At 39.4% G+C, this 26759-nt stretch overlaps 1 protein-coding gene across 1 annotated transcript; it reads left to right on the top strand.

Annotated features, from left to right (window-relative positions):
* The first annotated feature begins 350 nt into the window (after positions 1 to 350).
* LOC146312143 (poly(ADP-ribose) glycohydrolase) lies at positions 351 to 26759 on the top strand. Its single transcript, XM_084741041.1, has 17 exons — positions 351 to 910; positions 1034 to 1122; positions 1228 to 1985; positions 2494 to 2616; positions 3168 to 3254; positions 3510 to 3579; positions 9453 to 9547; positions 11070 to 11224; positions 13347 to 13426; positions 14257 to 14317; positions 14502 to 14577; positions 16629 to 16776; positions 20474 to 20552; positions 20950 to 21058; positions 24345 to 24450; positions 25475 to 25603; positions 26209 to 26759. The coding sequence occupies exons 1-17, from the start codon at positions 795 to 797 to the stop codon at positions 26382 to 26384; spliced, it is 2457 nt and encodes an 818-aa protein (XP_084597167.1). The 5' UTR covers positions 351 to 794; the 3' UTR covers positions 26385 to 26759.

The raw sequence follows: 26759 nt of genomic DNA, 5'->3' as shown, positions 1-26759 counted from the left end.
GGGTTGTGTGTCCATAGATAATATGGTTGTGTCTATAAGGGAACCTCAGATCCGCGAAGTCTCGTGAGTGTGATCATCTTAACCCCAACCATGATCTTTTCTTAACACTAACCAGTTATTTTCTGTTTTTAAACCGACCCAGATCCTAATCATAGCACTGTCACATTACAAAACATTTCAAACTTTCCAGCTGATTTGAACAACGTGCACAATGAAGAGATGATGCATATGAATCTCGCGAGAGTTTAGGTAATTCAAGGATTCCCTTGTAGCCACGAACGTTACAAACGTAGAGAACGCCTTGAGAGATCTCGCGTTATTTTAGTAATTGCGACGTCACTCCAGTGCGGAAGTGTTTTGGCGTTGAGCAGCGGTACTGTTAAATTGTAGCAGTGTTCAGTAACAGTAAAAATACCATTGTGTGTTATCCAAAGACCAACAAATGTTTTCATAGTATAATTTAAAGGTATTTATAATAGACAACTGTCATTTTATACAATACTGGTTAAAGTGTCGGACGGTCTTCTAAACCCGGCTATTGTTTTGACAGTCCAAAGCTAGTTAGCATATAGTTAGCTACTACACTGTGCTTGGCTGATCGTTGTTTTTCTGTCAAGCTATCGTTGAACAACCACGTACGACGAGTCTGAATAATATAAAACTACGAAACTGAATTTCCCTCCCTCATTTGGTACGTAATTAGTTAATGCTTATTAGTTAGGTAAGGTAGTTCATTAACTATGTCTTCAACTAAGGCACCGGTATGTGCTTTGTTGAAATAGATTGTGTCATGTATGGCAGCATACCACATTTGGAGATTTGCTCACCTATTAAAGAGAGGACTGACCCAGAAGCAAGTCTGGACAAAACCAAATAACACCTCATTCGTGGTGTCAGCTCAAGTTGTATTGTGAGTATACATTTAGTATCTTTCCATGTTTAAGCTGCCCAGACTCGCCTCTGTTGCAGAATAGTCTGGATAAGTGTTACGTATTGGATGTGTGTTATTATGAGTTGCTTTCTTCTTTTGTAGAATGACTGCACTGACAGACTTTGAACCTTTAGCAAAGAAGCTCAGGGTTGAAACAAGTGCCAGAACGTCCCCTTCATCTTCTTTCAAAGGTGATTGGATTCGATGACATTTGTCTGGCAGAGTATATTTTAAACAAGTTATTGGTTCTATTTAATAAGCCCCTCTTCGTAAAACTCTTTTTTTTTATTCTTCAGTCCCGTTTTTAGGTATTCAGAGCAGAGACAATGAGACAGTAGATCAAGCAAGGAGACAAAACAACACAGAAACAACAATGGATATACGGCCAAAGACTGGAGCAGATCGTTTGCGAGGTGTAAAGACAAAAAGTTACCATCAAAGAATCGGCTCCAGACAGCAACAGAAGTTCAGAAACACTCTTGAACGATGGTTGGTTAAGCCCTCAAAAAATCCAAGTGTAACTGAAATGTGCCAAACCCAAGAGGATGTAGAAATGACCGATGACGGTGGCTTTCAAAGCACATCAGCGCAGTCTGTGGATTGCCAAGATCATGGAAAACCTGCTATCTCTGACTCGGATGAAGAAACCCAACCCTTGACACCACCAGGCCTGGTTGAGGACATTCCTGTGTCACTGGCAGCCTGCAAAGATGCTGCAGGGAGTGAGCTTATGCAGACACAGTCTCACAATTATGAGTGTGGGTTAGAAAACCCAGAAACGGAGACATGCTCAGCAAGCTCAGAGGGATCTGTCAAACACAGTACCAAAACAGACTTCTTCTCAGGGACGTCATCGCCAGGTTTACCTGTGGGACGGAGCAGGCCAGGGAAGTCTCCGGAGAAGCAAGATGCAGACAGTGAAACTGCTGCTGTTGTAAAGCCTGATGTTAAATGGCTGGGGACACCAATCAGTGAGCTGAAAAGGATGCCTGCATGTGGTGGACCGCTTTCTCCACTGAAGAATGTTCCCGGCCAGCACACTGTGATGATAAGGGTTTGAGCTGTTCTTTCTTTTTATACTATTCACAGCAATGCAGGTTGTTAAATAATTTATTGGCAATTTAATTGTCAACCCACTGCCTTTACAGGCACTGCTGCATTGTGTTTGGAAATGTAGAAGTTGTCATTCTAGCTTGTTTCTTCACACTTTTTAAAGCATTATTGCGCTACAAGACTCCAAACTGTATCACTCTTGTACAATGATAGTTTGAGATAGTTTGCTCTGATCAGTATTTTTATGACCTGCATCAGAATATGATATCATCCTTTCTAGAGGAAGATTGCAAGGATATTCTGTTGACTGGAAACATAATTTGAATGTACCTCAAGCCTCATGAGTTAATATCAGCATGCCAAGTGTTATATATGACATCATCTTTAATATGATGTTTTTTCTTTGAGTTTCTCACATACCTGTATTTTATAGTAAATAGGACAATTTGGTTTGCACACAGGCATTATATGTACTAATGTCATTTGTTTTTATTCACTCCTTTTGACAGACACACCTTCTTCAGAGTGGAAAAGTTCCTGTTCCATATCCCACTAAGTTTAAGGATACTTGGAATGATGTCCATGTCAAGATGCCCTGTTCCAGTTGGAACTTGTTTCCTGTAGAAAATGAGGTAATGATCCAGGTGTTTGTAGTCCCATCGGTATTAAAAACAATTGCGGTCATGGATTATGTTATGAAGACATATAAATGACACATGAAACTGCTGTTATTTGCACAAATTTTAAACCAGTGGGTCTATATGGGCCATGTAAACACTGCAAACACATTATCTGTTTGTCTGAAGGTATATTCAGCCATTTATTGCTACCAGTGAGGATAATAGGATGAGCACTTTGACAGTGAATTTTCTATTTTGTAAGTGTTGTTTGAAAAACGTTGACAAACCGCATTGGGTCAGACTGTCAATGGCTTAAAAAAAGTTATGTTGCATATTTATCCAGGCTTGAGCTGCTGTTCACATTTGCATTGTTATCTGTGTATGAATATAACATAATGGGGGATAAATGATTGTATGGAAATCATGAGGCACAGTACTTACTAAAGGAATTCATGAAATCACTGTAAGAAACCAGCACAACAACACAGCGCCGTTATTATTTGCATATTCAAATCGAACTGAATTCACCCTGCAAAGACCTAACAAAGTTTGTGCTTCCACAGGAAACACAGGAACGACAGAATAAGAGTCGGTGGGAGTTGATCAATGAGACTTTAAACAAGGAATTTACGAGCCAATCTGATTTGAAGGCAAGTGTCAAATCTGTCTTCTTAATGTATTTCACTTCATACAACAAGAAGCATGGTGCATTATAGTTGTTGTTACCAGACTTGACCATAAGATGGCGTCATAAGCCCAGAAACTGAGAGGCTCCCTCTCTCAGAATTTTGAAAATGTATTGTTTTAACACACATATACTGTGTTGTATTTCAGACTCAAAAATGCATTAATGCAATACATTGTGCTTCTCAGTTTAATTTTATTATTGTATTTGTTTGTTACAGAATGCAATATTGAAATACAATGCCTCAAATGCCAAGAAATGGGACTTCACAGCATTACATTTGTACTGCACTAAGGTAAACAATATAAAAAAAAAAGTTATGATAACTGATCTTTTATGAATATCACTGAAACCGAAAGTTGTGAATGAAATTACCTTTGTTCTCAATACTGGCATGCAGACACGTAAACACAGATGGACATACATGTTGAAGATGTTAGAGGATTAGCTGAAGACTAATGAAACATCAACCGTCCAATCATGACACTTGATTGGCCAACAGAAGGCATCGTAAACCAGCGTTGGTGCTTCTCAGAGCTTGGGTCAAAGAAAGTACAGATGGCCCATTAGTTAGTGATGATATTACCTTCAGTTTGTGGAATATACAGGATGTCTCATTTGATACCACATTAGATTAAGCATGGTATAAAGAGTATTTAAGTAGCACTGGGAATCAATAACGATAGATAGGAAGAATATCTTCATATCTCCATATGCAGAAAATAAGTCGCCACAATTATGCAGACATTTTTTCTTTTGTTTGTTTCTCAACTTCTTGAAAGCCAAGCCATGAGTTCGCACTGTATATTCCAAAATACCTTTTTTTCTACTCATCTTTTAAATTAAATACTTGGCTAAGGTTAGGAATATAGCCTAATTGGTTTGTGAAAAGGTTTCTTCTGTATTGTTAAACGGCTTTCTCAAGCATTTATGCATGTTTTTTCAGCATGTTTTTTCATTTATGTAAATAAGTAAAGTCATACATACCTAACGCCAGGTTCAGAAATTAACAACAGCCCATAGCCAGATGCTGGTAAAATATGAAAAAGGGTAGCAGATTTAAGACACAAAATAATGATTTACTATGGCTGGTTAATTTGAGCGTTTATCTGTCAGTGGATGGTAGATGTTCCCATTTTAAAAAGTTAATTTCCCACCCTGTCCGACACTAACACTTGCTCCTAATTAATAGAATGGAGTCTATTTTTACATATTTTATGTTCCTGTGCTGTCTGGACATCTTGGCTCAGATTATAAAGTTGTATTTTTAATGTGTTATTAATGTCACTTTTATTTATTTTATATTTTACTGTCCCTAGCTTAGTCATTTTCTTTACAGGCCAAGGGTAAAACAGGCCTGTGTTGCGTCATGTTGGCCAGAGGTCTGTTGGTTCAATGGTTGTCTTTTCCAGCCTTGTTTGGAGGCCATCCATCATCTGTTGTCTTGATACGCTCTGCGTCATCCTGTGTAGAGAATCAGGGAGGGCTGTACTACTGTCTGGCTCATGAAAGGGATAGGAATATTCCATTTGGGGAGATGGGCTATGTTGTGACAGGAGTGTTTGATTTAAGAAACCCTGAACCAGTGAGAGTAGACAGATAATAGGCTTTATTTTCCTTATAGTATGGGAGTACTCATCCTCTGTGCTGCACGACGTCATCTAGACTAAATCAGCTACATGTTTTTGTGATCTCTCGCATCTCAGGAAAAAAGTACATGCAATGCTTTTTTCTTGAATGCCAGTATGTCAAATGCGTTTCTGTCATTTTGCACAAGAACAGTAATGGATTTCACACGGGAGAATGTTGCAGCCCTTCAGAGGCAAAGTGGAAGTCTGGAGAAATAATTTAATCTTTTGCCAAAAGGTCATGTTTAGTAACTTGTCAAAAATGGCTGACATTACATCGCAGGGAATGCTTTACTTCAGCCTTATACTGTTGAATCAATTGTGTGCCATTTGTATGTCATAAATCATGTTAGAATGGGAATTCTTTCGATAAAATCTGAACATGTTGAGAGGCTTTGGCTTTAGGCTGGGCTTTTGTTGGTGCAGTTGGATTTGGATTGTGTCAAGTCTGCTGGAGCGGCAAAATTAGATTTTTGTCAGACTACAGAATGTCCAGTACCATCAAATATAGGGCTGCAACTAATAATTATTTTCACTTTTGATTAACTTCATGATTATTTGCTCGATTAATTGATTAGTAGTTTGCTCTGTAAAATGATGAAAAATGGCGACGAGTGTTTCCCAAAGCCCAGGAAGACATCCTCAAATGTCTTGTTTTCTTTACAACCCAAAGACATTACAAGGTGATTTATTCATCGTTGACAACAAGGTTATAAAATGACATTTTGTTGTCGTTCCCTCTTTGATTGGTTGATTGATTGGAGAGATAAATAAAAATATAGAACAAACTAATTTATATGGTGGAGTATATCCTTTGCTCTGTGCAGGCACCTTTTCTCCCTGATATCACTGATGCTTGGTAAATGGATACCAATGATGTTCTGGGTGTCTTCTATGACCCGCTGTAGAGGTTTTCTTTCCTGGGCCGTTCACATCCCACACCAGCCATACCAATTTTACTTAAGAAATTCTGAGCCTGCTTACCAGGGTTTAGATGTATGATGTCCATGATAGGTTCTCAATGATGTTTAAGTGTTTACCTGCTTCACCTCCGCTCCACTGATGTAGATAGTGGTGTGCATGTTTGCCTCCTTTCTCCGAACATCAACACTCAGCTTCTTGGTTTTGCTGATGTTGAGCAGTAGGTCGTTTTCTGTGCACCGCTTTGCACGACTGTTGATTTCCTCCCGATATAAAGTCTCATCCTTGCTTGAAATCCAACCGATGATGGTGGTGTCATCTAAGAACTTCACAATGGAGTTCTCTGCATTTTGGTGGCTGTGGTCATGGTTGTACAGCGTGAACAGGAGGGAGGTGAGCACGTAGCCCTAGGGGTTTGCTGTCATAGTGAAGTAAAGAAACCAGAAAATATTCACATTTAAAATGCTGTAATCAGAAAATGTTTACTTTTTAAAAAAAAAAATTACTTACACGGGTTAATCAATTGTCACACTAGTTGGCAATTAATTTAATAGTTGACAATTAATCCACCGATCATTGCAGCTCTAATCAAATATATTAAAAGAGGCGGATTTGAGAGATGCCAGATGAACTGTAACTAATGAAATCAAACACTTAATCACTCACTGTTTTGTTGATTGAATTAAACGCTGTAAATCTTATATTTGACCCTAAAATTGTGACAATGGAAAGTGTCACGATAGTGTTTCATGCTAGGTACGTGCAGGTGACTCTTTAGAGCCACATATGTCATTGTAGCAGACAAAATAATTTGCTTTATTTATGGCTTATATTATTGCAAAGACACACACAGTTCCTCTTAACGAAGACTATTTATTGCTTCTGTCCCATACAGAATTTATTCACAGCTTCACTGAGCAATGAATCTGTGTTTTTAATAGCCTAATATTCTGGGGCAGGAGCAATTAGGCTACATGTATAGTATCTGTAATATATTGGTAGAACTGGCTCATGTAACCCACAGAATACATTGTTGGTGTTTCATACATAATTTTAAAAAAACTAATCACAGAGGATCCTACATGTTTGATTTATTTCCAGAGCTGAACACATGTAAAATAGGGAATGGCAAACAGTGCAGTGTAATGTGCCCCATTTTTCACTTCCTTACTTTTCCCTGGGAGATGCCAGATTGAAGAAACTGTAGCAGGATGATTTTGAGTGTCAGAGAAAAGTAGACATGAATGGCATAGAGTGACGGGCCAGGCAACCTCATTGAATATTCATCTGGGCACGCACACCTTATGAATAACTGAAAAGCTGTTGACGGACAGCATCCGTTTCATTCATTTCTCTTTCTCCAGTCCAAACAGTGTTGTATTTACGGCTATGAGTGCGCAAGTGTTTTATTTTTACATGGTCACACGTCCACAGACGCAGCGAAGCACGTTGGTTTATTGCCCGGACCTGTGGGGAATCGGAACATGAGCGCGAGGGAGGCGTTCTGTTAAATCTGTATGGGAGCTCTGGTTTGTCGCTGCCCACACCCTTCGCATCTTACTTGATTACTTTGTCAGTTTGGTGTGATGTACAGACCTGTATCAAGTCATACAGAGAGTTAAGTTCAGTTGATTTGATGCACTGTCTTCAGCTGATTTAAAGAGCTCGGCTTATACTACCTCAGCTATATCCACCGCCTCACCCTGTCAGCCGCCTTCATTTATTACGCCCATAGGAGCGGTTTATGATGTCAACCAGGTCATTACTTATGACAGTGTTTAGTCAGGCTTCCTTTGCCATAATATAAATGTCCTGAGCTAAATCACCAGTCAAGGCTCCTTGTCCTGGGAACACACTGTCCTTTCTGTTTCAAAGGCTTGGTCATTTGCATCTCTTCCAGGAAGACTGTTTAATCAGCTGGCATGGCCGTGCAACCTTGATGAAATTGCTCTGTGATTGATCATTCTGACATTTTGAGCCAATATGGGTGTAAATAGGGGTTGTATATATTGTCTGAGATACGTTGGAGCACTTAGGCTGTGTTGTGAAGTCATGGATGATCACTGTAGTATTTGGTTCTGGTGATATATGGAAAAACTGTCCAGCTATTATATAACTATATGAGAGTAGATATGTTAGATTTTGGATATTTTTATATCCTGATATAACATTAGTGTTGTCTTTTTCTGGTTTTAAAGTGATGTCATTTTCTAAACTTACTAATCTGTTCTAGCTGTTATATTGTTTGCCTTTACCCACTTAGTCATTATATCAACATTAGTGATGATGCTTTATCAGAAATCTCATTTTATTAATATTTTGTGACAGCACCACTGTTTATCCCTGTAATGTTGATCAAAAACATCAGGGTCACTCAGCCATGCTATAAGATCATCATATGTTTGATCCAGGGCAGGAGTTTCATGGAGGCCATGGCCGCCGTGCCCCCTCAGTTTGGCCTTATGCCACGCAAAAATTATATGCTCTGACGCCACAGTGGCCTTGATGCCCCACCCTCACTGCCTCAGCTATTTCATCATTTTCTCCTCTGTCACTTTCCTGTCAATACAGTTTTTAGACATTAGTGTCTCTTGTTGAGATTCTAAATTCTGTTATGTTATGTTGACGTAGCTGACCCAGTGGCCTGAGAAGCATTGTGAGTCTAACAATTATTACAGGCTAATGTTTGGAACATTAATGTTAACAAATGTAATGTTGGTTCCCCTGACTCGCCATCGACATCATCAAACGAGTTCAGTGACTCTGATAAGTCCAGGGTTAAGTGTGTATGAACTTCTCACTCAGGAGTTTGTATATAACCGTTTTTAAAATTTTTATTCATTTATTTAGGCCTATTTCAAATAAAATCAATTTCATTCATTCTTTTAAAATAAATTCATGCTTAACCCTTAAGGTAAATTATCTCTGTGGACTTAAAATCATTGCTTTATTTGATGGACTTGTTGCTGTGGCATTTGGCCATTGTGCCTTCATTGTGCTTGTTTGCACTATTTGGAAATTTATAGTATGTTATTTTAGAGAAAATGTGCATATTGATCACAGCCTGACTGATGTATTGATCAACCAATGTTATCTGCACAATTTTGGCCTAGATGATGAGATGTATCCATATAAAACACAACAAAATGCAGACTGTTTTTATTTGTTGGCTTTATAGTCATCGTTTCATGCATATTTGGTCCTTTTTCTAAATTCAGGTTTAATATATACATATATTAAATAATTGAAAGTTTACTGTTTTAGTGCCCTGATATCACTAGACAAAAATGTAATAATATGAAACCATATAATTTAGTCCCTTTTAAATGTCCAATACTAAGTGTTTTACATCTGCATGCACAGTATAGTGGGTCAGGTAATAGAATTTTACTCATCTTTAAAAGAAGGATTTGCTCATTGATGTTCTGTATTGTTTATATTTCATTAATATTTGTTTCTCTGTAAAATTGTACATGAAGCCTCAACATTTGACATGAGTCAGAGCTGTCAATGTCATCCATCTGTCTCAAACTAATCATCCCAAACAGCTAATAATGTCACAGCTGAGTTTTGTGGCAAAACAACAAACATAAACAGATCTCTTGCTCTCTCCAAGGTCCTGGAGCCTGATGTGGCTGAACATCTGTTTGGCTCCCTGCTGCCAGACATGGTGCAATTAGCACTGAGAGCATCTGAGCTCTGTACCAAGGTAACAGCCATCACTAACCGACAGACACTGACTCACTGGCCTGTGACACAGTAGATCACTGCAGCAGGTTGATCCCAAAGGTCACGACATGACAAACTGGTAGTAAAAATGGTGAGGTCAAGGCATGTAGCTATTGACAGCCATTTGTTCGATGTTTTATAGACCTTTTAGTCATCGGGTTATTTGGCGTGTGGATGATTAAGAGCAATGTGTGTTTCCAAAAAAGTGTCATTAAAAAGGATTGTTTGTTTTCATTTGGCCACGCAGCTAATCAATTAATTTTATTTTTACATCTCTGTGTTAAATATATTGCTAGTTTGATTAATTTAACCCTCAAAGAGGCCCACACAAGTAAAACAGTGTTGTAGGATTTCAGAATTACACATCAGTCTACACTTGGGGTGGAAAAATCTCTAGGCACCTCATGATTTGATTCAAGACACATCAGAATTTTTGATTTCTCTACATGATTTATTTTCTGTCCCTCTCTGCCTACCTGCTACTTTTAAAACGGTGCATTCATGATCCATAATTAAAATAAACAGATGAATTTACTTCCATTATCCTATCACTTGTTTGATGGTTCGCTAGTTGGCAGCAACTGCAATCTTTCATTTTCCAACTCTGGGTTGAAAAGTGAAAGTGAAGTATATTTTTTCCATAATGTTTTGGTTTAGTGAGATGCAATTTGCATATTGTGTTGCTCCTCCATTTTCCTTTGTAACTTCATAGAAGCCAAAATGCTTCCATACATTATCTTTTAAGCTAGGTTGTGCTGGTCAGATTGTGTATATCTGCAGAATTCAAGATGTAGCTTAGCTTAGAATGCAAACATGATGCACATACTTCCATTACATTTCACTCCACTTCAGTCCACAGCCCTAATGAGCATACAGCCCAGGATTACAAATTGTAATAGTTATTATTGTGTTGTGTGTTGCTGTGCAGGAGTTGTTTTCTGTCCCTTGTTGTTTCTAACCCTAACCCTCAAACGTTTTATCCATAACCCAAAGATATTCAGTTTAATCTCATAGAGGACTTGAGAAACAACATATTCACATTTGGGAAGCTGAAATCAGAAAAAAATGACATTTCTTCTTAAAAAGCAGCTCAAAACAATTAATTGATTATCAAAATTGTTGGCGATTTTAATAGTTTTGGCAATTTAATAGTTGATAACTAATACTAAAGTAAACTGTTAAGTAGCTTGCAAATTGTATTGAATGTGTTGAATGTAGGAAAACATAAGTCTCTAGTCTCAATGCAACAAGCTCTACCCATTGTCATTACAGCATTGCTTATACAGATGCACTGTTTATTTATAGACCCATTGCCTTTATTAGGAGTATAGATCTCTTGTGAGCAAGGATGGCCATTGATTGTAATTATGATGGCTGATTCAAGAACCACAGAGTGGTGCCAAATTAGTACATCTATGCGACATGCTGCAATGTCTCGTTTGGCAAATTGACAAAGCAAATGATTTTGACCTTCCTCAGCTGTACCTCTGTTCCTCCTTTAGCCGATACCCCTCCTCAAGAGAGGCACGAACCACTCCATCACCATGTCTCAGGAGCAGGTGGCATGTCTGCTCGCCAACGCCTTCTTCTGCACCTTCCCCCGACGCAACTCCAGACGGACTGAGTACTACAACTACCCAGACATCAACTTCTTCAGGTAATGCAGTGATGTGGGTTCATACTTGGTGTTTGAAGTTGTAAATGATGCTGCTGTTACAACTTTCCATGAGGGGGCACTACTGTATATGCTTTCCTCACTTATCATTTTATCTGCTGGCCAACAACATTTACATTGTATGTAGATTTAGTTACACATGAGAAAACACTGTATTATAACAAGAGTGTATTGATTATGAGATGGTGATCAAGCTGAATTAAACACTGCTCTGAAAAATTTTACCTTTTAAAATTGAGCCCGTCAGTCACTCTTTTAAAATTTTTCTTTGTATAATCTCATTTTAAAGTACAAGATGTTTACTTTAGCCAGCTCTACTCCCCAGAACTATGCAATGCAATACTATTTGTTGGGATTCTGTCTTTCTCTGTTTGTCACTTTCAGTTTTAACAGAATAATAAATATGAGTACGACAAAGAGGAGGACAGGCGCGTCTTTTTTTTTTAATCCCTGCAAGCCTTCACTGTGGAGATCGTCTGCGTAGCGTAATGCAGAATCAGTCTGCAGATCACTGCTCAGTCATGTCCCCCCATCTCTGTTGGCATCACAGTGTAATTACCTAAATGGAACCAGGAATTAGATTAACATTGACTCAGATGGCTGCGTTTGACAATGGAGAAGGCCATTGGCTGTTTTGCAGAAGGCTGTAACAGAGTTCAATCGCATCAGTATTTCATTCACGTAAAGGTTTTGCAGCGATTTGAAAGGAAAGCTGGAGTCATCTTTATAGGCTGCTGCTAAAAAAATGTCCTGAATCACCAATGTGCTTTGAGAAACATTAAATGCTTTGAAATATGTTTTTTTTTATCATCACATATTTTTATTTTATCACTTTTATTAAAGATCTGAGAGATCCAAACTCTTTTTTCTTTTTTCCTGTATTTTTGTTTTATAGGAATAGGTAAAGGGAAAAAAACTGCAAATATCTGCAGATGTTCTTTTATCTCAATTCAGACTTCTTATTTGCATTGAGATGAAACAGACTATTAAGACTGATGTTGGATCTGTCATTCAAAGTATTCTTCACCAACCGTTTCTTATTATTTTACCATGGAGTGCATTTAGCTCAAACAGTGTTTCCAGGCTGGATTTCTCTGTTTTTTTGTGCTGCCGATGCAGAAACCCAGCTGTATACATACTGTAGTCACTTATACCCTTTTCCTGAGTTGCATCATAGCTTTGTGCACATCAGTGGGGGGTACATTGATGTTATGTAATTTTGTATTAATTCTCTATTCACCAAAGACCATCTTGCGATTTGTTACTAAAAGCCTGCTCTCACTAGTGGCTGGTTTTTGTCAAAGACGTTTGGCCTGAGGATTACACGGAGCACGATTGTTTCTAGGGGCCACACTGACAAAAAATAGAAATGAATGCAGGAGTTGACTGCGATGAATGAGTTTCCCCGGACCCTGAAGGGCTCTCAACGCATCAAGCTTTTGTCATTTCGCTCGCATGAAATTTCTTTCTCTTTATTATGACATGTGAGGCTGGCTGCGGGGTTCTTTATAGAGTTTGCTCGAGAGGGGAAGTGCATTCAAACCCACCCACTGCACCTCACCACCAGCAGCTTTGTGTGTGTTCGCTTGTGTGTTATTTTTCAGGGGGATTGACCTTTTTGCCTCCTGAGGACTCTGTTGCTTAAAAGGGACACAGGGCTTCTTAATGTATCCCCAAGGAGGGAGCCCTGTTTCAGCCCTTTTTTTTTGTGTGAGTGCTGTGAAGTGGCACATGAGTGTGACTCTGTGATGGAAAGCCTGGGGCAACTCCATTGTCGTAACAACGAAGGAACTCCGACATAATCGGCTAGTGACTGAAAGGGAAGCTGAGTGAGAGATGAACTAATTCATATCAAAAGTTAAAGCATGACTGAACTCACATGGCCAAAGTGGAGGTCTTGTGCCTCTATGGTGCTGGTTATACAGAGAGTCGATTTTCCTCGTCTTGGCTGTAGTTCACAGGCAAACCTGAAAGAGTTGGTGGTTGGCTGTAATGCAGTGTGTAACCTGCTTGCTTTAAAGTGTGCTTCATTTTTGGAATCGGAACATAATAAGTAGTCTAATATCAGCAAAAACTGAAATCCATAATCTGTTCTTGCCTTCAGGCTGTTTGAGGGGTCCTCTTCAGGGAAGATTGAGAAGCTGAAAACCCTGATGCACTATTTCAAAAGTTTCTCTGAGGAAAGTAGGTGGTCAGATTTTGTTTTCGAATTTTGCCGCAACACAATATTATTGATGTACACTCAACAAAAATATAAATTCAACACTTTTCTTTTTGCTCCCATTTTTCATGAGTTGACGTAAAAGATCTAAGACTTCTTCTGTGCAAACAAAAGGTTTATTTCTCCCAGATTTTGTTCACATATTTGTTAAAATCTGTGTCAATTATTGCACAGGTAGGCCTGGGACTAGTAACAATAAAAGGTCACTCTAAAATGTGCAGTTTGGTCTTGGAAAAAGCCATTTTTAGCTACTAAACTATTGCTATTTCACAGAGAGGTAAAGATACCAGTTTTTGTTTCCTCAAGAGGGCAAAATGACCTGTCCTGCTCTGCCTCTGATTGGCGTACCCTGATATTCTTGCTGTAACCCTAACCAATCACTTCTCACGCCTAAACCTAACCAACTAACAAAGGCAGTGAGTATAAGCCAATCAGAGGAAGAGTAGGGTGAGTTATGACTTTGCCGTCCTGTGAAAAAAAATCAGAGTTGGTACTGTTAGTGGAAATCTTTGAAAACACTTGGATTTCAAAGTACTGTTCTCAAGGTGTGAAAAGTGATTGACTTTTGGATAAAGTGCTTGAAACTCCTTGAAATTGTAATTATGTTACTTTCATAATAAATCACTATCTGAGTGATTAGTTCGCTTTTTAGGTAAAGAATAAAATAAGAGAGTGATGTGGCCTGTGATTGAGTGATTGTCTTACAAACAGGCAGCTTTGTTATGTTTTCGTTTAATTTTTCACCCCTCTATAGAACGCTATCACAAAACATTTGTTGTTTTTTTCTTTTCAGAGCCCACTGGACTTGTAACATTCACACGAAAAAGTTTGGATAAACCTCTGAATTGGAAAAGGTGCGTCATCTTTGACTGTAATCAAAGAAAAACGTTATTATCACTATTAGTAGTAGTATGTTAGTTATTTCTGCCCAAAATCCCTGCAGTCTGCTAAATCCAGTCAACTGATCTGAAGCAAGCAAAGATCCATTCTCTCATCTGAAGTCAATAACTGGAAAACAATTCATTCTTTGTGTTTCAGCTCACAGACTCCGCTCACAAAGCTCCACATTACTTGTGAAGGGACCATTGAGGATGATGGTCATGGAATGCTTCAGGTAAGATGCAGAGGAGGAGAAGTTCTCTTGTGGAAAGACAACATGATACTGTGATTTAGAGGCACTTTACCGTTCTTTTGCTTGGAGGAGCTCTTGGTTTGAGAGATATTCCTCCTTGTGTTTGGTTCCCATCCTCTTGTCCCTCTGTTGTAGTCAATCACCGAGGCACCACATTCTGGAGTCTTTCACCCAGAATGCTTACTACTGCTGAAAAGGCCTTTGAGGGAGCCTGTGACACGTCGTGGGGAGTGTGTGCTGGGACTGGGGTCGAGGCCTCTGAGCCTCCTCTGCTCTCCGTGTCGGCCATGCTTCCTGTACACTGTCAGGATGGCCCGCTCTGCCTTTCACCTTTTGTTTGCCTCCAGTTGCCACAAGCTGACAGTTGACGTGCACACATGACCAGCTCCGGGGCACGCCGCGGCCCGGATTGATGGATGCTCTGCTGGGGTGGGGGTGGTGCTGACAGCCTGTCAAAGCAGACTTTGGAGGCTAGGCTTGCTGTCCCAGAGTTGAGTGACCAGTTTGGGGAGATCTGCTGCTCGCCCCTTTGCAGCTTCTTCGTTTGGGCTGTGACGGGGTTGGCCTGGGCTGTCTACAGGCCAATGAGCAACAACTGTCAGTCCTGAAACTGGATTATACGTTCCACATGGCTGCTTTCTGACTAAAACAATGAGGTGTCATGCTTGTGTCTGAGCATAATTTCTTTTGAAACATAAACAGACCAAAATAAACAAATAAATTAGTGTCACAAACCCGAAAGAACAGAAGCAGCAGACGCTATCATGGGCATCAGTCAGCAGTCAATACAGCAGCAGGTTGTGACTGGAGGGAAATGTTTACTTTGGACTGTAGGACTGCTCTCTCATTGTGATACGTGCTACTGGCAGCAGCACGCGTAAGTGCTGCTCCTCGAGAGAGCTCATTTTGGCATCAGGGACAGATGTCTGAGTAATGCCAGCACCTCAGGCCACCTTCCCAATCAGCTTGTCAGAGATTCTGTCACAAATAAAAGAGAAAGGGCTGAGACCCTTTCATGAGGTGTTTTTCTCCTGTTTGCAAGTGCAGGTTTGGGAAATGAATTTCACAGTCAAAGCAGGATGTTCACAGGGTTTTATAAATTCTTAAAAAATTCAGAATCCAATATTCTGAATTTTAGGCCTTAAAGAAGGAGAAATATATAATATGTTTACTGTAATGAATCATAAAATGACCACTATATGCCATCAGAAATTAAGGGAACATGCAAAGTTAAAATACCCAGAATTACTGTTTTTGTTTGTGCATTTCATGTTAACTAGACTTCAAATTAATTCTGAATGTTTGCTGAAATACTTAATGTCTCTTTATTTTTAATTAGTAATCTTTTAGAAGGGCTAGATGTTTATAATGGTTAAATTCAGTAATATGTTAATGGAGTCTGGAAGGCAGTGAGGCGGGCAGTCTCTGAACTCTCCAGTGTGTATTTTCAGAGCAGTGTGCTTTTACTTTCAGGATAATGGGCTTAATTTTACATTGACAGACAGCTGACAGATATAAACAGCTGATCAACTTACAGTGTAGGACTTGTCCCTGCGCTCATCTTGTGCTCCTGCAGCTTTTCTGCAGCCTGCCTGAGCTTCCTTTAGTCTGGGCAGGAGGGAGCATGTGGAAACGACTCATATCAACCATAGATCTTCTATTAAATTGAATTTCATTTTATTTAATAAACGATCTATGGCGCCAACTCGTGATTTGGACTGGTACATGCAGTTACTAAATACTGCTCCGTTAACAAAGCTGTATAATAAAAACAGTTAAAACAGGTGAGCTGTTTCAAACCATGCTCTCTCATTTAGACATGAAACCTTTATACTTTCTTGCTTAAAAATTATAAATTACATTTATAATGGTCTTAAATTTAACTTGTTCAAACCTGCATAAATCCTGCAAACAAAACGTTTTTGCAGTTTAGTTTTATAAGAATATGTGCAGGTGACTAAACAATTCAGTAGATTCTGCAGGGGCATAGATTTTCCATAGTGTTTTGCTTCATCATCTGTCCTGATTTGCAGGTGGATTTTGCCAATAAGTTTGTTGGAGGAGGAGTCACCAGTTCTGGTCTAGTTCAAGAGGAAATTCGTTTTCTGATCAACCCTGAGCTTATTGTGTCTCGCCTCTTCACTGAAGCCCTGGATCATAATGAATGCCTGATCATCACAGGTCAGTGATCAAAAACTCTCCTGCACCTTGTTTAACAATAATTTCCACTGAAGGAATCCTACTATTCAATTATTCATGATTTAGTCCGTTGATCCAGATCAAATCAATAATGCCCCGGTTTCACTTTTCTCATGCTTGACCTATAATTTGACAGAACAAACATAATGGGTATTTCTAGTCACACACACAGCATGGGATTCACATAACACACCTCCAATTTACCCCATCCTGGCTCAGCAAGAGGCTGAAAGATGTTTGTGGCAATTGCCTGGTTTTCTGTATCTGTCCTTGTCACATGCTTCCTTTTGATTGGCTGCAAAGGGGAGCTGGAGATTGGGCTGTCCTGATTGCTCTGTTGACTGATTCCCACTGACTTCAGTATTGAGTGGCTGCAACAAACAAGGTTGGGACAGGCCAGTAAGACCCAGTAACAAGAGGTAGACTTAAGGAAGTCCCAGCAGGAGGCTGATGGCTCCAGTCTGTTTTTCTTCCTTTTTTTTATTTGTCTAACACTGTTTGTCTAGACTGTAGCTGGTTGATTGTCCTTGATGAACAGGTTAGAAAATTAATGTTATGTAACACAGTAGTATCTAGTGAAAGCCGAAGGAAGTCTACACAAATCCAGGTGTCTTTCCCTAACAAAAAAAAATATTTGCATCACTAATATGTTGATTTTACAGCAGGGTTATTAAAAATCTAATTCTATTTGAATAGATCGAATGAGTACTTCATAAGTACACAATGTTTGAATACTAGAGCCTCAACGATTTGTCCAAAGATCAGTTAGTTGTTAGCTATTAAATTAATTGCCAACTATCTTGATAATTAGTTGTTAAGAGTCATTTTTAAAGAAAAAAATGTCAAATTTTCAACCTTGTTAAAAAACAAGAGTGAGTAAGGCTTAAATTCACCAGAAACGAGATTCTGTTTAAATGCTAATGTTGCTTCATACATGCTGAATGTGTTAAGAATACACCCATGAACTACCTTGACATTACATAACATGTGGGTTGGTTTTCAATGGAACATGAGGCAACAGAGCCTCCACCCTCCTAATCAGCAAACATACCGTTGCATCAGGCCTTCTCGCTTTGGCAGAGTCACCTTCAGACTTCTTGCTGGCCATCTATCCCTCGCTTCCACTTACGCCACTTAACTTTATTACTGAGGCCCAGAATTAATTATAGCTGGAAGACCTGCCCAAGACCTGCTCTGCTAATGGACTCTTCCATTCCATCATCTTTATTAAACCCTGCCCGTATCTCTCGTCCCTGCCGTTGTAAAAGTCCAAGCCTTAGCAGTATTGTGGCCATGTGGTAAATCATATTCCCCAGTGATATGTTTTGGCATACAGTAGGGAAGCTAATGGACCTTACCTCTGCACTGAAATTTGCAAAAGTGCCCGGGCCTAATTGAATTTTCCTTGATTGCTAGATATGTGCCCGCCATTGGGGCGGTCAAACGTATAAACAGTATCAAGGAGAAGTCATATGATTCACTGATGGCTGCACTGACCATAAAAGTGCGGTGCAAGCTTGACAGAAAAGGGAGATGTATGGAAATTTTTCTTGAATCTGCACAAAATCTTGCTGTGGTTAAATTGTTTCATCAGTGTGGATGGTGATTTCACATACTTGAAAATAATCTTCAGAGAAACCCGAAGATGGCTTTTACAGATTTTTTAAAACCTCTTTCTGACGAAATTTACTTTTTTGTAGACAACCGTGATTTTTGTGATTGTGAGGCAGTGTTATCCACTTTTGTTCACATGCAGATGTCCTCAGTTGCCAGCTTTTGTCTTGACATGGCAATGAGATGCACCTCTGACCTTTTCTAGTCTCTTGTCCACCACAAATATGAAACACATTGTTTTGATGTATTTACACATGAATGGAACAACCTTTAGGAACATCATGAATTATACCTGCTGATTTTTATGCAACCTATTTGTTGTTTAGAAATAATTTCTGATAACCAGACACGTCTTTCCCTGGCCCAGATTGATGAATGACAAATGTGTTGCATAAAAAAAATCTAAATCTTACTTCATATTGTTCGTGAAGGTTGTTCCTTTCAAATTCAAATATGGTTGACCATAAAGTTTGATATTTTTGGAGCAAGAGCCAGAGATCAACAGTGTCAAGAAACTCTGTTGACTTCTGGGGCTGAGCGTCTGTAGTGGTATGGGGGTGTGTTAGTGCCCATGGCATGGGTAACTTGCATATCTGTGAAAGCCCCATTAATGCTGAAAGATACATACACATTTTTGAGCAACGTAGGGTGCCACCTGGACAACACCTTTTTAAGGATGTCCCTGTCTATTTCAGCAAGACAATGCCAAGATACTTTTGGTACGTGTTACAACAGTGTGGCTTCGTAGTATAAGAGTGCAGACTTGTGTTCAACCTAAACAAACAGGCAGTCCATCAGACTCCCATCCCGCAGGAATCTCACAAATTCCTGAGAAAATGTCAGCCGCTAACACCGGCCAGTGCTTTAATGTTAATCCTCCATATACTCACTATTATATAGGCTTACAGTTGCACCACAGTAACGTAACGAGTTGTCGTTAGGAGAGAAAGAATGACCGTAAATGACAACAAAATGCAGTAAAGACTGTCACACTGAGCTGAAATGAAACGACTGCACATAAATAAAAAAAAAATATTTCTTGTAGGGGGGATGGGGGTCTCCAAGGCAGTAGTAGGGGAAGCACTGGGTGATCTAGATAAGGTATTACAGTGACTTGTTCGTGCAGTAATTTTGCTCATTACTTTAAAAATAAACTGATAGCCGGGCTGATTATTAGTGAAATGTCTGTCAAGTGGAGTGTGCTCAGGAGATTCCCTCCCCCACATGTGCGCCTACTAATACCTGCTGACCAAGGCCCCACTACTAATCACTCGGTTTGTTCACTTTGCAGCGTAAAGCAGCTCAGCGAGTGCTCTCGACAGCCAGGTACTAATGAGCGATAATGAATGGGAAGCTAATTTGTGGCCTCGTTTGTTTGACTGTGCTGTTGCCTCCCCACCCTCCACTCTCCTTTTTAGCGGGTGGTGAGTGTTCCCCTGTGGGCTGGCGGTCAGTCGCTGCTTCACACGTCATTTCAAGAGGGGGGTAATAACTTGACCTTCCTCTTGTCAGGAGACAGCTGCTCCTGTTTCATCCTATCACATCAGGCAGAATCACTACAGACACATTTCCTGAAAATCTTTTGCTATTCTAATGATTTTTTTTTAAAGCAATTTGTATTGTGTTATTGCTGTTGACTTGTTAGTTGATTGCTTGTTTGTATGAATAAATATTTAAATTTATTTTGACGTTTATTCACAGTATGGTATTTGCCACACAATCTTATTAACGTAATTTATCTACCACTTGTAGTATATCAGCGGCAGTTATATCAGAGTTTATAAATCTCTGTTGGATCATAAACACATTGATTTTACCTACATGAGGATTATTTCACCACAACTGAAACCCTTTTATTTCCCTTGAACCATTTTTTGGCATCATCGGTGCCCAAACTGGACTTAACTTGCCTATTAACACTGTTTAATTTTACTTGTCTTTCAGTATTGCAGCTGAAACACAACTGAAAGTATTCTTTGATTCTGACTGCCAAGAAAAATGCCAAGATTAAGATGTTAATTGTTTGCAGTGGCGTATGACTAATGTCCATTTTTGTTGTTATCAGGTACACAGCAGTACAGTAAATACACAGGGTACGCTGAGACCTACCAGTGGAGTGGCAGCCACCAGGACACAACCCCAAGGTATTTATTGCACGTAGATGCTTTAAAGACCTTTAAAATGTTAAAATGATAACTAAATGCTACATTTAAAGCCTTCATTACAATCATGTTTATCTATGCTAGTGCATGGGAGAGTAATTTCTGTCCAAAAATCGCTATTGGAAGGATTGCCATCAGATTTTGTACAGGCTTTCATGGTCTCCAGAGGAGTCCTACTAACTGTTGGTTCTTCTAACGCCACCATGAGGTAGCCCTAGTTATAGTCAAATTTATGATATTCACCAAAACAAAAATCATATACAAAGTCACAGACACAAAGCAGGTTTTACTGATTTTATTTTGCACATCTTCCTATTTCTGATGTGGCTGCAGCTACAAGAAATTGCCCCATTTGACTAAAACCCAGCTGTCGTTTCAGAGATGGGTGGCAGAGAAGATGCACGGAGATTGTGGCCATTGATGCGCTGCACTTCAGGACCTTTCTGGAGCAGTTTCACCCAGAGAAAATCAACCGAGAACTCAACAAGGTTATCATTAATTTCTCTTTTCATCCGTGTATTTTCTTGTCTTTCTATTAAGTTTCTGCACTCTTCATGTCACAAAACATGAGTATTGGTTTGTGCCTTTCGCCCTTGTGCTTGCCACTGGTTTAGGTCAGACTGTGGTGTCAGCAGATGGGTGTTAGTAACTATATGGTGAGGGCTGCTGCAAGTGCACTTTTTTGTAGACAAATGAACAGTTTGTATAATTTATGACAGTGGAAGTGTAGGGGCAGTCTACCACTGTTCTTTGATGTTACGCTTTGATCTTCCATCATCATGTCTCTTAAACAGTTTATGGCTGCAGTAAAGTTGTGCTTTACAGGGATAAATAGATAGTTCAATTTATTTAACGTGGGGTTAAATGAGCTGCTTGTCGGTAGTCAGTATTAGTAGCTGTTGGTGACCCATCCACAGCAGATAATACAAAGGTCCACCTGAAAAAAAACCCAGCAGTTTTAAGTGTAGCCTATATTTGGATTTTTTTCCAGACCAGACCTTTCCCAAAGGAAATTTGTCCTTGTTTAGGCCAAATATCGCTCTCTCCAAACCAACCAAACTCTGTTAATTAGCTGGTGTTTCTGTGTGACTTTGGTGAATCTGAGCTATCCTTTTAAAACACCAATGTCACACCATAAAACAAACTAACTGATAGCAGCAGAACTGATGTTCATTGAGGTAAAATTACTGATTGCATTCATGGAGACAGTGGTATTTCGCTCATATAACAGCAGTTTTCTGTCAGAATGGGCTGTGTGATTGAAATGTAAAGTGGTAAAAATATTTTAAATATAGTGTACACTTAAACTGATGGTCATGTTGTTTTTTAGTTGCTAAAATGCCTTTTGTTGCTGACCCACAGCAGCATGTTGTTTAGCTCTCTCTGCTTCTCAAAACTGGGGGCGTGTGGACGGTATCTAGTGTAGGTAACACACTGATTATCGATAAGTACCGCACACAACCCCACTTTAAATAATTCAAACTATCCCTTTAACTTGATTTGCCATTTCTTTCCATGTTTGGTTTGCACAAATTGAATGACTTTAGTGTAAATCCATTTGGTTGATAATCTGAAATGTCATCACAAATGTCAGCTGAGATGACAATGACTCATGTTTACTTTTCTCAAGGTAAATATTTGAATTATAGATAAGAGTGTCATTATGAATGTAATACAGACTGATGGATTGTCACGTTTGTAGAGAATAAACTTAATCTTATTTATCACACTGTCCATTAGGCCCAGAATTGATTATAATGAAGATAATTGACCTCTGTGCGATTAATCACAATTATTGAATTTCTGTCACAGATTTTTTTAAGTGTGAATTCAAACACGTGAGCACTCTTCCCAGTCAGAGGTGTCCATTCGTAACAGAAAATCAAGATGTTGATGTTGTCAAGTCAGCTGTCAGAAAGCATGGAGGAGTTTGACAGCTCTGACAAGGATGTGAAGAATGCACCTACATGAAGATCAATCCTGTTTCGAATATTGTTCAGCTAACTGTCATTTCTGCCCTTTCAAAGGAAGAATTTATGACTGGTCAGGCAGAGGATGGGCCCTCACAATTCATTTTCACTATTCACTTCATTTCCAATGTGAAAATGGATGTCCAGGACCCCTTCTGGTCTTTCATTACACCGCTCCAGCTCTTAGAAATTATTTTTCATGTGACATGCATCCCACATGTTGCCATGTTGAGTGGCTGTTATTCATGCACATGGGTTTAGTTAGTAATATGCCATTATAACCATGTAAAACCCATGCAAAATTCACACCAATGACAATTCAGTTGGGGGAATAGGTGTGAAATGACACAATGTTAAAATGTATGCTCAGCCAGGCCAACCAACCTTTATGTGTTCATGCATTGAATGATGTGTCAAGCACAAGCCTACAGGCAAATGGAATTACTTTGTTCCTTTTCTGTATTACATTTATGTTTGATAGCAGGTCTGGTTCTTATAAAACATACCAGTGATCTGGAACAATAAGGTGATCCCGAGACCTGAGGCTCATCAGAGCTGATTCTGCCTTTATGTACGAAATGACACATCATTCCCCACTTTACTCGAGCAGCCATGTCTCACGCAGCTGATGACTTGATGTAATGTCATCAACGGAAACCCTAGTTCATTCACAGTTTTTATGACTGAAGGGCTTTGCTTATTGTGAGGCAATGCCATAATCTGAAATCACTCCCTATTTACTGCCTAGTGTATTATATTCATTCCCTGCCCCTTTAAACGTGCAACTGTGAAATTTCAGCCCCTCAAAATACCCAAACTGATATAATGTATATTTATGTAGTGTTTAAAGCATGCATGCTTCTTTTTTGCAAAAATAGCCTTTATCTTTAGGTGTGCAAAATCACTATAAACTTGTAGTGTTTTACTATGTAGAGAATCATGAATTATTTTAGACACAGATAGTGTTTTACAGTGTACTTATCTCCTTTTGTTTTCCGCAGAACAATTGTCCCGACACTTAACTGTGTTTCGCTTTGCACCAATGTTGTCACAATACCAGAATTTTAAACTTTGACAAAATAATAGTATATCAATAATAGTATATGACATTGTCAAGAATGACACAATAAAGATTTATGTCCATCATAGTACCTTCCATCAAACTGTCCTCTCCACAACAAGATTGAGCCAGCTGTACAATGTCCATGTCGGGAGACACAAACACATCATGTCAGATCAAAGTACAACAATCCACCTACAGATAGGAATTGACGATAAAAAATTCATTTATATATGTATATTAACATGTACATTTTTAAACACAGTTGCAGGCAAAACAACAGTTCAAGTGGACGTTTGTGCGAAGTTTGAAGAAATTCCTTCAAGGTGTTCTTGAGATATTACGCTCACAAGAATAGGATGAATCAAAAACATAATGCCAAATGGCCATGGAAAAAAATAAAAAACTTAATAATGGAGACCATTTTGTGTGGTAGTGTCGGAAAAGTCAAAATATCAGTACTTCAAGATTCAAGAGCGTTTATCATCATTGTGCAAGTACAATGACAGTGCATTTGAATCATCCTTACATGGTCCATTATATTTAAGACTTACACATGCTTACAAAGAATAAAGAGCCAAGAATATCAGTGATTTAAAAAAAAATACAGAAAAGTACAAAATCAGCAATATAAAGTATATCATATAAATATAAAGTGTAAAATCCAATTCATTTGTCAGTTTTTGGCAACTTTATTATACATTTCTTTTCCTAATAAGTTGCCTTTACTCTGTCTTCATTTAGGCGTACTGTGGCTTTTCTCGACCTGAGGATCAAAAACAAAACCTCGCGGCAGTGGCCACAGGGAACTGGGGCTGTGGGGTTTTTGGAGGTGACACACGTCTGAAAGGTAAGCGATGACGCAACGCCTCCGTCAGTGGATGTTGTGGAGAAATGTGCTCAGATCATCTTGCCTCACTTGGCAGTCTAAGCAGACTCTCTTTCCTGGATGTAACAGAATAAATTTCAGATTGAAAGGCTCCAGCGGATCAGTGTGGGCATCCATTTGTCTTCCGGGAATGCGTTCATTTAGTTAAGGCCTATTCGTCGCCTTCCTTCTATTGATCAAATGACAAAGTTAATATGTTTCATTAATAGTGAAATTGATTGCCTGCTCGAGTCCATCAATCCGTTACAGCTTTTTGTCTGAGCCTTGTCTTGTATCACTGTCACTGAGCAGGGAGCTAACAGTTTGCAGTAGTAGCTCTGTTTCTCACTTTGTAACTGACTGAGACCACTGTGCTTGCAAACTATACATACATCCATGCATATTTGTTAATTAGCTGTAGGAGGGTACAGCCCTCTGTAGGCATCTACTGTCTGCTTTAATGGCATGCCTCCTGGGGAGATGCTGTTCTCCTCCTGTGGCCTCACATAGCCACCTGTTTTTTAATTGTCAGATAATTTTTGAAAAGAAAAGCAGCTGAAACGGAGCGGGGAAGAGAAACTGCTGAAGTGCAGACATATGCAGCTTAGCCCTCTTTTAAAAATGTTGATTCAGTTTTGCTCGTTAACTCGCCACTGTCCCAACCTTCATTAATCAGCAATCATATTTCCAGTCTCTTAAAATATTTACGGCTCTCTGGGGCCAGACCTGGCCTGTCTTTGTAACTAATCCAGAGTTCTCAGTGGGGGTGAGACCTATTCCCCAGATTATTTACCTTTTACTGTACATGCCATAGAGGTTGATGCTACACACTTTTAATGGTTACATCAGCTAAAAGGGAACTTTCAGACCTCTGTTTATTTACACTTAGCCGTAGAAGACAAGAATGTGACCTGCGTAAAGGCTTTATATTCATTTACTACACTGAAACAGATTTTGTGCCACTCTCACCAGTGTTGAGGTTTAACACCAGGTTATTTTCCTCCAGCTCTGCTCCAGATGCTGGCAGCTGCTGAGGCGGGCCGAGATGTGGCCTATTTCACCTTTGGTGACAGCCAGCTCATGACAGATGTCCACAAGATGCACTCTTTCCTCACTCAGAGGAAGATCAGTGTCGGTAAGGCAAACAACTGCTCTGCCTTCTTCTTGTTTATATGGAGCTGTTTGTATTTCTTTCTTTTTTGTATTTCTCTGCCAAGGATGTGATGCATGAAATAATAACTAGGCTTGGGTGTTATCAAGGTATTCCGGTATTCTTGGGTATTTAGAAATCATGCTATAAATGTCAATACCATCAAAAAAACACATGCTCCTCTTTCTGTGTAGTTGATATGGGGATGCTGTATAAAGGTGATGTACAGCACACACACCAGAAGTCAGTCTCTAGGGTTAGGCAATGTATTCCAAATTAGAATATGAGGATGTCCTCACCATGTCCTTATCTCTTCTTAAATATGAATACCATCATATATCATGCACAATGGTGTAATGTCAGTAGGGTATGAAGGTATGAAAATATACACACAAACCAAGCCTAATAATAACAACATTATTATTCTTTGAATAATATTTCTTCTGAGGATTCTGTTGTCAATGATGTAATCTCATGAAACAATGATATGGCTGATTATTATTCCTGAAAACTTCACATTTTTGCTTATTGTGATGTCAGTCCACTTTTGCAAGAAGTCAACATACATTATCTCCTTGTCTCTGTCACAGGGGAAGTGTATGATCTCCTGGGGCAGTACTACAGTTCAGTGTGCAAGAGCTGCCTCAGTCGGCGCCCTGATGTCAGCCTCTACTCCTTCATCTACCAACAGGTCAGCTCCACCCTGGCGCCAGACGACTCCGACAGGGGCTCGGCCAGACAACACGTCCCCACAGAGGGCCGTTAAGGTCAGGTGGCTGATGAGTCACCCCACCTTATCGTTGGAAAACGAAACACTTACTGAATCAAAACCTTCTCAGTCTGCATTCAGCTGTATTTTGATTGTTAGACAGACTTTTAATTAACAGTTTTGGATATACCAAATGCGGTCGTCCACCACTGGCAGCTGAAAATGCAATCTATCTTGCAGATCCGTTTCGAGAACAACTGAACAGCAGAAGGTGATTAGTTATGACCCTGTGTGGTGCTGCAGTCCAAGCCGCGTTCATTTTGCTGCTGCTGGTAATACGCCAATGGATTGAGCTTCAGTACGACGCAATTGTGATTTTAATGGTGAAGCAAAGGTTGCCATCCATCTTCTGAGTTTGTCATGTTGCCTTTT

Source organism: Lutjanus erythropterus, chromosome 17 (genome assembly GCF_056507025.1).
Source record: "Lutjanus erythropterus isolate fLutEry1 chromosome 17, fLutEry1.hap2, whole genome shotgun sequence".
NCBI lineage: Eukaryota > Metazoa > Chordata > Actinopteri > Lutjaniformes > Lutjanidae > Lutjanus > Lutjanus erythropterus.
Note: the sequence above shows the minus strand (reverse complement) of the source record. Positions and strands in the feature narration are given on the sequence as shown.